Genomic DNA, 16261 nt, shown 5'->3' on the forward strand with positions numbered 1-16261 from the left:
GTACAAAAACTGAAAAATTTTCTTCACGCGTTATATTGTTGCTTTACCATGATAGGTTTGAAATTATTGTTAAAACTTATTAATCAAATTTAATATTGTTTGTTATGTATAATTTTCTGAATTTTTTTTTTCGTGCGACAAATTTAATTTTTTGTTAATTTTTCTTCACTCATTTTTCATCACGCGAAACAATTTTAGAATAGTTTTGTGACACGGAACAGAAGTCGTCAGGTTAGAATTATTCTGTTCCATCTCCCATTTTAAACGTTGGGAGAAAATGAATTTTTAATTTTACTAAGTAATGATCACTTTTAAAATACATTTTATTTTAAAATTTTTTTTTTCCTAAATAGTTTCTTTAAACATAAATTATTTTAAAAATAAGTTACTTTTTAAAAAAGTAATTGTAAAAATTTAAGTAATCTTTACTTATAGAAAAAAATCTAAAACTTTCTTTCAACGTTTAAAATGGGAGATAGAACAAATTAATTCTAACCTGACGAAGTGACAATAACTGCATGGAATCCATGTAACCTTTTACATGGATTGGATTTTTTTTATAAAACTTCTGTGCCCAGGACCACATGACATGAGATGCAGAATGGAAAAACTGTTGTGTTTCCCCCCCCCCCCCCCCCCCCCCCCCCCCCCGAAGAGAAGTTTAACATTTGAAAAAAAAAAGAAATCATTTCTATGAGTTTTGTAAGTCCGGATGGAAGACTGTCATGGTGTGCTTTATTTCAACCAAAATGAATTAAATTGAGTTTAGTATAAGTTTACTTACTTAGAAATGGGATTTCCTGAAAAGATATTGCGGCGATTAACCCGGCACGAAGTGTAAAACAATTGTTCCAGGAAAAGTTATTCGGGCTTTGGATTGATCAGTACGTTCACTCAACTTGAACCTTAATAAAAATTTATAGGGAATGTTAACGCAAGCCGTCTATGGAAAATTCTAAAAATTACAATGCAATAGCAGAATTTCAGATCGTATTGTAAACGTAAAGCATGAAAAACTGAATCTCGGAACAAATTTACTATAAAAAGGAAGTAGCACACAATTAAACCTTAAGTAATTAAGAGGTTATAATTTAAAATAAAAATTAGGGAATCTTTTGATGGAAATATTCAAATTTTGCGTATTTTTTTTTTTTTATTTTTTATTTTTTTGTGACAATTGTTATTTTATGCTAAACGAAAGAAATTTATCTTTTTTTTTAATTTTTAGTCAGAACATCATATGTTTATTCCGAAAACATCACGTGGTTTTTCCTAACTTTTTTTTCTCGTTCTTCAAAATTCTTGCAATAATCAAAAAAAAAAAAGCCCAAATATTTTTATGTACAAAATGGTAAGTGGATCGTGCAAGTTTCATGCAAGTTTTACTAAGTATAGGTGTAGAGCGTTAAATTATTCGCGGTATGACTAATTTTTATTTTCATTTTTTAACAGACGTTTCAAATTAAAAATACAAAAGCATATTCTTTTGTGTAAATGTAATTTGTGATACACACCCGTAACAAACAAGAATAGACTTTAAAAAGCTGTCAAATCGGTTTCTTTTCAAGAGATAATCATCGTTTCAGTTTCCGGTAGGAGAACAGAGAATTCGAACAATATGTTCCACGCTTTATTTTAAAACAGATAAATGAGTATGCCGCTCATTTTTGTACTTTTACATTTTTATATTTTTCGTGATTTTAAGAAAAAACATTTAAAAAAATACAAAATCTCTGAAATGAACCAAAAGTTTAAAATAAATTTTTTTTAATTAATTACTTAAATTCAACAAAATCTTGTAATTTGAATCAACGGTAAAGGTTTTATCTCTGTTACTAATTTACGTCATACTTCTTCACGCCTTGTGCAGCTGCCAAACATCCGTTGGGCTCAAAACGTTCCGAACGGATACAATTAGCAATAACTCAAGAAATTCTCAAAGAATTAATTCCAAATTTTTTAATAATGACGTTCTATATATTTAATTGTATTGGAGTTTTACTGATGGTATCAGTTTATCAGTCCAAAATGAGAAAACAATCAAAGAATCGGAAAAAACTTTTAGAAATTTTTCTTCAAAATCCAACTTACATTCAAAAATTGCATAATTATCTAAAGTTGCTAAATCTTCTGACATATTTAGGAGATACAAGGACATTAAGGAGGTACAAGGAGACTCAAACTATCAAAAGAAAAAGAGGCGGTGGAAGTAAGAAAGTTTTTTGTTGACAAAAGCAAAGTGAATTCGATTATCCGGTCAATTGTAAAAAATCCAATCTCAAAGAGATCTCGTCAAAAAGTCCGCAGGTAGTCGTTTCCTTGTCAATAAAGTTCGAAGGCAGTTGTTTACTTATCAAAAAAGCACTCAAGGGCAAGGGTTTGAAGACTTACAACATAAAAAAAATCCCGAAGCGATCAATTGGTGGAGAATTAAAAGCAAATCGCCGTGCAAGGAACCTCGTCAAACTTTTCAGCCGAGAAAACTTATGCATTATTCAGGACGGTGAAACGTACTGCAAAAAGGATTTCTCACAGTTGCCCGGCCATCAATATTGTTATCAGACGAAAGGCGTCAACAACAAGTTTAAGTATATTCAGACAGAAAAGTTTGCTCCGGAAATCCTCGTAGGGGAAGCGATTTGCTCTTGTGGCCTTAAGAGTGTCCATTAGTTGCTCAAAGGACTTCTGATTTGTACCTAACAAAATAGCATCGAAATTGTCCCAAAAAATGCGAATGTTTAAAGTTACAGATTTAAAAAAATTGTAAAATAAAAATTGTTTATAGGTATTAAGTCAATGTTTAAGCATGAAAACTATTCACAAATTTTAAACATCAAAAGCTATAAAAGGTATTTATAAATATAAGTGTTTTCTATATATAAGCTTGTTAAACTAGAAATCCTGTTGACTTTATTGCAGAAGTGATACATCAGGGAGCCATACACCCATCTTAGGCATGCTCAGCAAGTAGAAAGGGTAGTAGTATTTATTTCGAGCATGAAAGTACAGATTTGGTATGCACTATTATTGTGGCCAGCTAAAGAGTATTATATTTTGTTAATTAGATCCAATGGTAATTTGTATCTTATTACGAAAAATGGTAATAATAAATATTTAAATCTGTACATCATGTAGCAGCTTCTTTCATTTAAAATCTCACACTCTTAGTAAGTGCAAGAGAGAAAGAAATAGTGAAAGAAGAAATTTGTTTTTGTGTCTGCATTTGGAAACCATCATGATCATGCATGGATAGCATGCAACTTTTTGCGACCGGGTTATAAGATTTGCAGCGATTTGTAATTATCCATTTAACAACAAATATAAATTTTTCTTTCTTTTTTTTCTAAATCTTTTGATAAGAACACACGCCACCGCAGTTTTGTATTTTTGTTTTGTAATTCATGGCTGATGATTGTTCAAGGCATTAAACTCTAAGTACCATACATAGCATGACACTTAAATTTTTATGCCTTGTTTTTATACCTCACGATATCTATCTATCTATCTAGCTATCTAGCTATCTAGCTATCTATCTATATATCTATCTATCTATCTATATATCTATCTATCTATCTATCTATCTATCTATCTATCTATCTATCTATATATATATATTTATATATATATATATATATATATATATATATATATATATATATATATATATATATACATAGCCCAGCTCTTGTAGTAAAAAAAATATTAAATATTCAAATGAAAAATTTAAATGGTGAAGATTTTAATGATATATCTTTTTATTTCTTAAAGTTTTACCAAAATATTATTTTTAAATCAAACAGCACCGAAAACTATTATGATTGTTACTATTGTTATATTATATTTTTTTAAATAATATTATTGCTTATAAATATGCTTTTTAAACAATTACAACCCTAAAGTATAAACTTAAAATTTTTACTACTTTTTTACTATTTTTTACTTTTGTGCTGGTGAAATGAAAGGTATGCTGCGCTCTCAACCTAAACACGACATCTTCTTCCAAGAGAAAAATATTTTTACACGCGTATTTATCCCTGCATAAATATAAAAATATCTTCGTTATTGTTATAGTATTTGTTATCTGTGATATAGTTACTGAAGTTCTTTTAAGAATGCTTTCAATAACATTTTAGTATCATCTTTATTTGTGCTCTTTTTAGTAAGTTAGTGCGATAATAGAAGAGCTATATCGGATCTTCTTATCTTTCCTTCTTTATCAGGTGTGACTACGGAGAGCAATTCATCTCGATTGGTTTTCACACTTTCTTCGCTGTCGTCCTATAAAAAGTTTAAAAACATAATGAAACTGAAACTCTACTTTTTTTGACTAAACAACAACTTTTTTATAGCAAAATGCTTACCATTCCCAGTTGTTGAAAAACATCCTTAAGGAGATCATTAAGGTCATTTAAACTCACTGATTCGCTTCCAAACTAAATTGCAATTGGTGTTATTACGCAATATATGAAAAAGGCATAAAGTAAGTGCAATCTTTAACAAGCGTAACTTTAAGTTTTATACGTGCTCGTTACAGGTGTAATAGACTAATCTCTAATTAACAGACGTTTCTGAATAGCAATTTCGATAATACTTAAAAAGTACATTCTCTAATAGTGATGTGTCAATCATTGGCGCCGAGTTCACGGGGGCAACAGGGGCAGTGCCTCCCCAGGAAATTTATACTAATAATATATTATCACGGATTATCTCGGGGGCGAATAGATACTGTGGCCCTCATGATATTCCGTGATAATACATTATTAGTACAAATTTCCTGGGGGGCCACTGCTCCTGTTGCCCCCGTGAACTCGGCACCTATGGTGTCAATATTGCATAAGTTGGAGATTTATTCTTACCACACCATTAAGAAATAATTTTAACTTGTCTTTTGCAGATTTAAGGAAATAACCCGCCGTAGCTATAAAGGGCCGTAGTAAAACCGGAAGGACCGGAAATTATTTTTTTCTAAATATTTTTTTAAACATAGCAAACTTTTTTCCTCGGAAAACTTTTTCTTAAAACCAATTGTAACGTCCTATGTGTTTTTTCATTTTTCGTCATATACTTTTTTATTAAAAATTTTTGACGGACCCCTCATTTTACATGGCCCCAGGGGTTTAGTGGGGAGGAGGGGCACTTCAAAAAATACAACATACCTGATCATAGTAAGAAAATCCTTTGTCAAACTCTTCCCTTGATATCTTTGCTCTTTCCTTAATATAAAATGTTAGTTATTGCAACACTGTTTGTCTATGTATGTTAGTGCATCAACTCTAATTCAATTGTTTCATAGTTAGCGTTAAATAGTACTAGTGTACAGTACTAGTCTACACAGGCATAAGGTTTAGAAAAACATAAGTCTGATATAAAACTGTAAAAGCAGGTGCTAGGACGGTGGGACCGTGGGAGCGTCTCCGTTTTTGTCCTGCTGCTTTGAGCATTCTTATTTATAACTTGATAAAAACAAGACCGGTTCTATTAAATCGTGACTATAATAACAGGAATGGTACTTTTATATAGAACTCAATCACAAAAACATTACTTACAGGAAATGCAGTCGCAAGATTTTTGTCACAAGGAAACAAACTAAAAAATAAAAAAGAATAAACTTTTGACCACTTCTCTCTAACAAAACAAAAAACAAAAAGACAAACTCAATGAAAGATGCTTAATACAAGTCATTGTAGACATGAAAATTTAAACTTCTCAATAAGTATGAAAAGGTTTGTCTACATTTTGCCAACAAACCTTTCCACACTCAGTAATTAAAAAAAAAAATTACTTTACAAATCCAGAAAAACTCATTTTCCCTTCTTCCAAGCAACCCGCCAAATAAATCTAAAAAGACAATTTCATTTTCCCTCAAAAATAAATTTTCATATCGCTGATTTTATTAGATTGTTAGTTTTTTTGTTAAATTGTAATTCAAGGTATTTGAATACGAAGCAAAACACTTACAAGATTTTCGGAGAGTTCCTTAATCAGATGAAGGTCATACTTTTGGAAAGCATGAGTCATCATATCAAATGCAAAACTCTACAAAAAAATGCGATCAACAAATAAAAATTTGCCCTAAAAATGGTTAAAGTTTTGATATTTAAAAATTAAATTTTTTTTTTAATTTTAATTCTGTTCTGTTACTTACAAATTATTCATTATAATAAATATTTTGAGAACTATGTTATTTGCATAGTGTAATCTTTATTATCAGAAAAGTATGAAACCAAACTTTATGTATATAAAATTTTAAGAAATCAAAAATTTTAGTAAAGGCACTAATTCTTCTTGGCCCTTTATCTGGCCCTGATGGGGAGTACTTATCTACTCAAAGGATTATTTATCAGCCTAAAAAGACCAAAATTTTTTTAGGCTGATAATTAATCCTTAAAGTAGAGAAGCTCCTTAAAGTAGAGAAGACTGGTTCTTTCAAAAAGGTTAAAGTGTCTTTAATTTGTATCAAACCAAATTATATTATGTGCACCTCAATATCTATTGCTTCCATGTAGCCAGTTTTTGGATTCGATGTGTAATGCTTCCATATCTAAAAATAGTAAAATATACAAATGTTGAAGAAGATACGATATATCACGATAATATCACAACGATTTCATGAAACATCACGATAAAATTAAGAACCATCACAATAACATCGTTGTAGCATCACAGAGGTATCACGATGATATCTCCGTAAGTTTAAAGGTATTTTTTAAAAATAGTTGACTTCTCACCTTTAGTATATCTCCTAAAGAATATTTTGATCTCCCACGGTATCGTTTCAAGAAATTGAAATCCAAGATCTTCAGTGTTTCATAAAGCTTAAAAACAATTCACATTTCTCGATGCCGGGATATTTGTTAATAACAAAAATATGTTTGTACAGCATATTAACATATAATGGTAATATATTTATCAGTTGAATTTTCCTGTTAATTTAATATTTATGAATATAATACCAGCTTCATAGAAATCAGTTTTTGGTTTTTGTGCTCAAGGAAAAAAGCGTAATCTCTTTGATACGTTGTTGCCATGTAGGGATCGATAGTCTATACCAATAAAATAAATATTTTAAATTAACAATTGAAATTAAAAACTATTTAATTAGCAGAAGCCCCAGGTTTTTTATATATCTATAAACCCTAAAGTGAGTCAACTGATCCAACTTCATCGCAACTTAAAACGCACGAAGTTTTTTTTTTTTTTATATGGTTTATTCATTTTTCAATAAATAATATCAAAATAAGTCATAAAATATCAATTTTTCAGCATCAATAATTTGGCTTCGACAAAGTGTCAAAGTCGTGCTTGGATCAATTGATCCATCTTCGGGCTTCTATGTTAAGAAATAATAATAAACACAAAAGTACTTATCTGATCAGAAAATTCCGAAAAAATAATTACAACAATTTGACTAGTAAACAGTAAATCAACAAAAATATGAAAACAAATACAAACAAAATATAAATAAAACTGCGCGAGATTCGCGTAATATACGTACGAGTTTTGCTTCAGAAAAAAGATCTTGTAGGAAAGATGCAATATCAGATATTTTCATGTAGTTTTTGTCTAAAATACAGAACATTTAATTACAACCAAAGAGAGTTTAGAGAGTTTTAATCAAAACTCATAATAAAATAGTGAAAAGCAAAATAAAGAAACGTGGATGTTAAAACCTACTCTCGTGGTAAACAGAAAACAACCTCAAAAACTGCTTAGATGTGACGAAAGGTTCACTGTTCCAAGACGGAGGTAATAAATTAAAATATTTATCTATGCTTAATATCGTTTTCATTTTTTTTTTTTTTTTTTTTTTTGATCAGTGCTAAAGATCAGAAAATATTTTATTTATCATTTATGTCTTCGTATCAAATTTTTAATTCGATTCGAGCGCAAATACATTATTTATCATTTCGTAGATTAGTAAATTTGTTGTATTCCAATATCAAGATGCAAAAATATTTTAGAAACTTAAATATTTCGCATTATAGCTGTTCACAAAAATGTGTTGTAATGACTTTTCATTTGCTAAAATCCATATTAGGCGAGGCAGTTATTGCTCATTGGTTATCGTTTTTTCATAAGTGACCTGTTTAATTTAAACGACCTGTTTATATCAAACCATAGCAACTCCATCATGACGCAATAGTAACAACAGATTTGTTATTAGAGCTGGGAAAGATCAATCGAAGTTTTCGATTTATGTTTGTTAGTCATTAATTTTTTTTATTTTTTCAATAAATTAAACTTTTTGATTAATTTGTAATTTTTTAAACTAGAATAAAATAATTGTATTTTGAAACTTTTTAAAATCACGAGGATTTTTTATAAGGCCTCTGAAACCCCCTAAAAATATAATCAAACTTAATTTAAATTTAATGAATGTATTTTTAACTAACGCGGGAATTATCGGAATTGTGTGTTAAATCCACGCAACACACGCAAGTTTTGTTAACGGATTTTTAGAAGCCGAGTAACTTTGTTGTGCAAAAAAATAGCAAGATCGATTTATATATACGATACGTTTATATACGAGGCCAAAGCATGAATTTGAATCTTTAATAGCAAAAATGAATTTTTAAATAAAACATTACGGCAGGCGAAAGATTTTTAGATAAGAAACGCAGCAATTAGGAAAAAGCGTCACCCGCAGACGTATTCATAGCTGTCAAGGAAATTAAAGCTAAGTTATAGAAACGAGAAACAAAAAACAAATAATAAATAAGGAAATCTAAAAAAGCTGAAAGAACATAAAGAAAAAGTGGAGACTTTTCGCTTAAAGTGGTACTAAAGCTATTATTAAAATGTTAAATACTGTATTGAAAAATTGCAAATAAGAAGTTTTATATATAAAAAACTAAAATATACAAATTTTGAAATAATTTGTAACAAAAAATTTTTTTTTTGCCTCGCTACCTAAATCTAAAAACACATAAAAAGAAAAATACGCAGAATTAAATATCTCAAGATCTAAAGGTGCAATTACAATGAAATTTTCAGGATATATTCATTATATTCATATCCAGGAGTTGTACTAGAACTAGGTTCTAATACAAAATAGTTCATGAATAATGTCTGATATGTCCCCTCACCTGGCACCTGCAGCTGGTTCAATATGGTAAAATTGCCTTTACTCCTAAACTATATGGATACAGTAGATGATTCTAGTACAACTCCTACATCAATATGGGACCAATGTTATAGTAAAGTTTTGGAGCAAATAAATGACCCTATCGTGAGATATTGCATTCTGCATATTTTTCTTTTTATGTGTTTTTAGATTTGGGTAAGCGAGGCAAAAAAAATTTTTGTTACAAATTATTTCAAAATTTGTATATTTTAGTTTTTTATATATAAAACTTCTTATTTGCAATTTTTTAATACAGTATTTAACACTTTAATAATAGCTTTAGTACCACCTTAAGAAAAGCCAGCGTGAGCTCTGCCGATTTTATTAAAAGAAAAGCAATCGTTAGCTTTTATGATTTCAATCAAAAAAGAAGAAGAAGAAGACCACTCATTTAAGAAAATCAAGTATTTCATGAAGAAATTCTCAAGACAATTTTTAGAATCAATTTCACAGAATCAAGGAGTAAGAAGGATTTGCATGATTTGCATTTAGAGATGTAACTTATTTACGTTTAGAATAATAAATAAAAATGTGGTAAAATTTTATATCCATTACACTTAGACGAAAAACTTATCTTAAGAATCAGTCGAATTAAAATACTCTAAAAATAAAGTACAATAATGAAATGTGAAGCGAGTTTTTGTAGTTTGTTATAACAGTTGTTATGACGATTATAACAATTGTTATGACGGTTGCAGTTTAGGGAATAATCAAATTTTACGTTTCTTGTTGAGAAAATCTTCAACAAGCTGTATTTGGAAAACAGGTTAATTTTTCTATATATCAATTTTTGGTAAACGAGGTTATATATTTATTGCAAACGACGTTAAATTTTTCAGACAAAAAAAGTAAATAAGGAATAAATCCCCCCCCCCCCAAAAAAAAATAAAAATAAAAATAAAAATAAAAATAAAGCAAATGGTATTTTACAATTTAAAGTTCCAATAAGCTCAAGAAATTTCAAAGAATTACAATAGAATTAAAATTTTAGGAATATTTTAGAAAATTTATACTAAAAAAAAATTCCAAAAAAAAAAAAAAAAAATTAAGTATGGCTTCTTGTTAGATATAGCAATTTTATACAGACCGTTAAAGAAAATCTTTTTCTATGAAACAAAGGATATGGAAAATTCTTTTAACAGTTTTAAAAAAGATTGGAAGAGGCAAAGTTATTGGTTTATCACGATTCTAAACAGCCATTTATTTACTTTAACTGATGCGAGAACCACGCAGTTTTTCGTTGATGCAAAAGTTAATGTGCTGTTTGATGCCTATAAAATATGGTGACAGAGTTTGCAATAGAAACTTTTTTGACTAGCTCTTGGAATGGAATACTAATCGTCACTACAAAATATAAACTTTTTTAAGAAACGTTCATTCAATTCAAATCACAGAAAAAAAAGATATAAATAAAAGATAATATAAAAAAAAGATAAAATTTTCTCAGAACAATAACAATCAAGAAATAAACTTTTCATCTTTTACCGAGAATCAAGTATCAAAACAGAAACACGTTTTGTGACATCAAGGAACCTTGCGAGACAAAAAATCGTTGCACTGATGGAAAATTTGTAAAGCGAAATATACCTAATGTCCTTTCAGTTTCAAAGCTCAAAAATTACTATTTCTTGACATACAAGTCAAAGAAGAGTATCTGAGTTTAAAGGTTGAACGACAATTATTAAACGACTTAAAAACAGTGAATCATTCAGCTTGGCTCTGGATGAGTTAACAGATTTTTCAAGTTAAACCTCAAATGGCCATATGCGTTATTTAGGGAGCTTCAGCTGTAATTGTGAAAGGAGAATTATTAGATATGTTCGAGCTGAAAGACGCAATTTGTGGCGTTGATATAATGGAAGATCTTGAAACAGTTTTAGTTAAAACCTATACACCTTCTGACAAGCTTGTTACTTATGCTACAGAAGGTGCACTAGCAACGGTAAAAATGATGGCCTACTGAAAAGTAATTCCATGTAAGTATCAGAGTCTCTGAAGTCTCATGTGTGCGATAATATTCTCAACAATACTTGGAAGTTGGTATCGGAAAAATCCATCCTTCCGAAACCGATGCCAATTTTGTATCGGGATCGGTATCGTAGAACGGATATCATAGATATTGACCGATCTAGTGACCACATGATGCTTTCCGTACTGAGACTGATGCTTAATCCTATGTATCCAAAGTTTATCCCATTTCATTGCGTGATCAAAATTACGCGAATTTTCTCGTATTCGTTAAATACGAGAAAATTAATAAAACAAATACGTATTTGTTTTATAATTCCAATCATCAGCTATAAACAGTGTTGCAAACATTAAGTTGAAGATACCATTCTCCATTCTCAAAATCGATGCTGAAATCGTTAAACGATTTTGCTAAGTTAATAAGAATTTATCACTTTCGATCATTTTTAAGGATTTAAGAAAAAAAGGAATATCTCTTGCTGAAGTCGAAGACCATGGTTGAACTCTCTTTAAAATATTTTTATTTCTTTACATGTTGCAATGTAATAACTTTTGTAAAAAATAATGATGCAATAAATAAGCTAACTTTACCAAAAGCAAGTGAATGTAATTTGTAACTTAAAAGAAAGGGGGTTTATTCTGTCATTTTACTGTCTTGAAAATTATTTTGTTTACAAATGATTTTAACTGGAATTGATAAGTTAAAAACGCAGTTAAAATATTACAACTTTAATGAATAATAATACTAAAATCTAAACGATTTTTTGGCCCCGGATGGAGCCCCTATTAACGTTCACTAAGTTGAACATTTTCACCAATCAACAAAAGAATCAGAAGGTATGAGGAAAGTGGGTGCACCCTAATGCAGGTCTAGTAAGTTTTTGCTTGGGAAATGTGAACACGATTATTTGGTTATGTTTTAATACACAAGCAAATGGAATTCAAATGGATGACACGTGAAGAAAAATGTTTAGTTACAGTCTTTAAATCGGTCACTTACAGCATCATATTTTAAAAAACACAAAACTGATAACAAAGCTGAAGAAATCTAAGCTTGTTTATCGACTGTATGTCTTCAGTCTCAGCCCCTTTGCTTCTATGGGGAGTAGAAAAAATATATAAGAAACAGTTAAGAATTTTAAAAAAGTAAAAATTAAGGATAGTGGTATAGTAAGCGAAAAAAGCGAACCTCGGGTGGCTTATAATTGTACTATTTTGACCAAATGTATTTATGTATTAAAATGTATTAAAATATATTAAATTTAATATTTGAAAAATCCCCATCCAAAAAACGTTCCTTTTAAATATAAATTTGAGGTTCTCCAAGAAAAATTTTTATCAAAAAAAGATATAAAAATCTATGATATCGATGTTCTTCAAATTATTAAAATCCAGGTTTAATTTAATCTCTACCTCAACATGTAAAGAAACAGAATACCACATTTAGTCAAGACTTAATCGCTGCTATTTGTAAATTTTGGATAAAAGAATAATATTTTTGGTTCATTCTTTGTTAATTAGATTTTCCTGATAACAAGCTAAAATCAGATTCAGAAAAGAAAATAGATATTTTGCAATACCCAAAGAAAAATCTCATGAAAAAACAGGAGAAAAAAAGAAAAAAGAAGCCGAAAGAAGCAGAATTTTTACTGTTGATTGATTTGTTGTAAAATTACGTGTTAAACTGATGATTTTAGTTTACAGATTTTCTCATCATTACAGAAAAGATACAAATTTAGTTCTTTAGAAATTTTGAATTTCCGGTTAATATTGGTAATTCATGTTGGTAATTTTTGTTGGAAATTTAAGTTTAGACAAAAAAAAGATTGTTGAAAAAAATACGCTTATTGATGCAAGATATAACCCCATTTTCAAATTAAAAAAAGTATTAATAATCATTAGTCATTTTTATAAAATAACCTTGCTATCGCTTATTTGGAAAACATCTCACATGTTCTTCACCATTCTAGAAAATATCAATTATAAGTTATCTGGAATTCAACTTACCTACAATATGGTACTTAAAGAACTTGGATAAATATTGTTTTGTTGTAAGGAAAAGCGGACCATTCCAAGCAGGACTAGGAATCTGAAAACCTTTTATAACTAAAGATTTTTTTTCTTTGATTTCCTTTTTCGTTGCCATCTTTTTTAGATAAAACCCAAAAAATTAGGAAACAAAAAATATTTTCGTTAAAACTAAAAGCATTTTACTTTAAGCAGATATATATAATAATTCAGATTGTAATGTATTCTATTTCTTTTTCTAAAATTAAAATTTAAATTCTTTTTCAATTCAATAAATGCATCCTGTTCAATCGGTGCTATAACTTTTGCTTTTTAACTATTTATATTTTACAGCAAGTTTAATCTTATGACGTCATCCGACTTGATTTTTGGAAAAAATAGAACTAATTTATAGTTGACTTTGAAAAAATCACACTTTTTCAAAAGTCTTAATGTCATTTTTAAAAATGGTTAAGTTAATGGTTAGTTGACTAAAATAAATATCAATCACAGCAAATTTGAACAAATAATTATTTGCACTGTTGGATAGTAAATATAAAATTCAATGTTTTCACCTCTACACTTTTGAAAAATAGTTTATATTTGTGAAAATCTTTTTTCTCAACCAAATCAAATGAGATCCGAAACAGTTTGTACGCATTATCGCAACCAGGGTAATTTTGTTTCTGGAGTGTATAAAAATGATATACTTATGAACAGCAACAATTTTAGAAATATGTGATAACATAAATCTTCAGCTAACATTAGCCCCCCATGCAATTTGCATGATAAATCTTCTGTTGAAAAAAATTTTTTTCCTACTCTCGAGTGCTTAATACAAAGAGTGGTGGGGTGGTGGTGGTGGTGGTGGTTTTGAAATTAAAAGGGGTGTGTGTGTGTGGGAATTTTAGTCCAGATTTGATAAACAGGGAGGAGTCTTAATATAAGGGTAGGAGTTTATCGTCAGCCTATAATCAAAACCTCGTGAATCCCAATTAATATTTTTTACAGAACAAGCATAAAAGAGTTTAATTCTAGGATGAGTTGCGGCCAAATGAGCATTTTTTTAACACCTGTTTTATCATATTTTCAATCGGATTTAGTATGCTTATATAAGTTTTATAGCATGGTAAGGAATAAACCAATAGCTCACTTTCGACAAATCGAGATTTTACGAGATTTTTTATTGGTCGACGATTTCGCTGAAAATTTTTTATTTTATCAGTGACATATATTTTTTCTAATTTTTTACATTATTTTCTTTTTTAGTTTTGAATTTTAGTTTTTTTGTTAATAGCAAGTAAAAATTGATAAAGGGGGGCGGGTGGTGGAGGGGGGGGGAAGTCTTCTTCCAAAAATTAATAAACATATTAGGCACGCGAGAGTAAAATCAAACTCTTTATTTCAAGTATTTCAAATACCTAATTAGGAGAGTGGCACACTGTTGCCTCACTTTACCAGATGAGCACACTTCCTTTCACAAACAACTACATGTTCTACACATACGACTTTTAGCACGAACGACTTTCAACGTGAAGAATTTTCTGTACGAAAGATTTTTTCCATGAAAGAATTTTTAGACAATTTTTTTTAAATATTGTTAAAGATATCGAATATAAGATATCGACTTTTTAAAAAAAGATTGGAACTTGAATTAAAGAACCAAAATGCAGTAGTTCTCGGTTCTTCTCCTTTTATTTCTTCTCCAAAAATCTACATTTCTTTTTTTTATTATAGTACAAAGAATAATTTCTTCAGTTTCTAAACCTAGATTTAATCAAAAAATGTCAATCAAATTAATTAATTAATTTTATGCCTTGCTTAATCTTTTCATTTCAAATTTCATTCAAATCAAATCTCATGAGAACTGCAAAAAAAAACAAACAAAAAAAACCCTTTTTTATTTGTCACATATACCTGTTTTATTTGCATGAGAAAGTGCTTAAAACAATTTGTTCTTTTTAACTTGCACATTTTTCCAATTTACAAAACATGTCTCTTATCATTAGATTTCTAAACATCGGTTGGTAAAACAATTGAAAATCTCCGTAAGCACATTAAGGTTGACTATGTCCGCAGCTGTGTGAAACTATCTTTCACACAGCTGCAAATACGCAGCCTGGTTGCCAACCCGGCTTACCTATCGTACAATATATTTGATGAGAACCTGGGAGCGATTCACGGCACAAAAAGCAAACTCAAGCTGAGTAGACCAATGTTTGTCAGAACGCCCTTGACCTTTCGAAACCCTGGATGTACGACTTCTGGTATAACAACCTTAAGGGTAAGTATAACGACAAAATCAGTCTGCTCTATACCGACACCGACAGCTTGTTGTTACAAATTGAGACTTAAGACGTCTACAAAGACATCCAGACACACTCAGGAGTTTACAACTTTAGCGAGTACCTAGTTGACAATCAATATCACAGCATAGAAAAAAAGGTTGTTGGTAAATTCAAAGATAAACCTAAGGTTTAATTTTAACGTTCATTTGTTGGTTTGCGACAAAAAATATACTCTATCCTGAAGGTTAGTAGTACCTGCACACCAGCACAGGGCTAAGAGTATTCTACAAAAAGTGGTCGAAAAGAATCTGTACCAAACAGGTAGCTATTTGGATCTATACCCATTAGATGAGGGGTCTACAAGCACAAGTAGATTGCAGCGAATATTGTTACTAGAGTATGTAACTATCACCTCACTTCGCGCGAACATGCTACCAATTTTGTGGAGTTTCTCAAATTTTTCCCTGGGAACTGGTAATGAGATTCTTATCTGGTAATGATTCAGTGTCCGGTGGAACAATCTTCGAGAACAAACACGCTTGGTTGTCCATCACTTGGGTAATACAATCCAGGTTGATTGCTTTAATAAAGTACATTTTTAAAAGTGTTTGCTTTGAGAAACCACATTGTTAAATACTTTTAGCAGCTAAACAGGGTTGCTTGCAAACGATATCCGCCTTTGCCTAGTTGAAACAAATACTGGAAGAACGCACCTCATTACAGCCTCCTCATCTACTTATTATACTATTGGTAAATAATGCCTCCCTTTATATATATATATATATATATATATATATATATATATATATATATATATATATATATACATACTGTATGTATATATATATATATATATATATATATACATACAGTA

General features: G+C 29.7%; 1 protein-coding gene across 3 annotated transcripts; it reads right to left on the reverse strand.

The window, feature by feature from the left end:
• Positions 1-3809: 3809 nt before the first annotated feature.
• Positions 3810-13321, reverse strand: LOC149880779 (calbindin-like). Of its 3 annotated transcripts, none has more exons than XM_090069663.1 (11): positions 13100-13321; positions 7496-7563; positions 6954-7043; positions 6729-6815; positions 6482-6541; positions 5959-6036; positions 5783-5838; positions 5547-5586; positions 5157-5213; positions 4362-4433; positions 3810-4278 (listed from the first exon to the last, which is right to left on the reverse strand). In XM_090069663.1, the coding sequence occupies exons 1-11, from the start codon at positions 13236-13238 to the stop codon at positions 4165-4167; spliced, it is 861 nt and encodes a 286-aa protein (XP_089925789.1). In that variant the 5' UTR covers positions 13239-13321; the 3' UTR covers positions 3810-4164. The 3 variants fall into 3 exon arrangements, with proteins under 3 accessions (XP_089925789.1, XP_089925791.1, XP_089925790.1); XM_090069665.1 differs by lacking the exon at positions 13100-13321 and adding an exon at positions 7698-9508; XM_090069664.1 differs by lacking the exon at positions 13100-13321 and adding an exon at positions 7675-9508.
• Positions 13322-16261: the final 2940 nt, after the last annotated feature.

Source organism: Hydra viridissima, unplaced genomic scaffold (assembly GCF_058129835.1).
Source record: "Hydra viridissima isolate aposymbiotic clone 2 unplaced genomic scaffold, HvirCarnegie_v1 scaffold_12, whole genome shotgun sequence".
In the NCBI taxonomy this organism is placed as follows: Eukaryota; Metazoa; Cnidaria; class Hydrozoa; order Anthoathecata; family Hydridae; genus Hydra; species Hydra viridissima.

Bases quoted from the DNA above. Each gene is read 5' to 3' on its own strand.
- LOC149880779 (XM_090069663.1), bottom strand. From the start codon at position 13,238: ATGGCAACGAAAAAGGAAATCAAAGAAAAAAAATCTTTAGTTATAAAA. The intron at 7,564-13,099 runs GTAAGTTGAATT...TCTGTATTTTAG, and splicing joins CTTTAAGTACCATATTGTAG to ACAAAAACTACATGAAAATA. The intron at 5,587-5,782 runs GTAATTTTTTTT...TTTATTTTTTAG, and splicing joins AGTTTTTCTGGATTTGTAAA to TTTGTTTCCTTGTGACAAAA.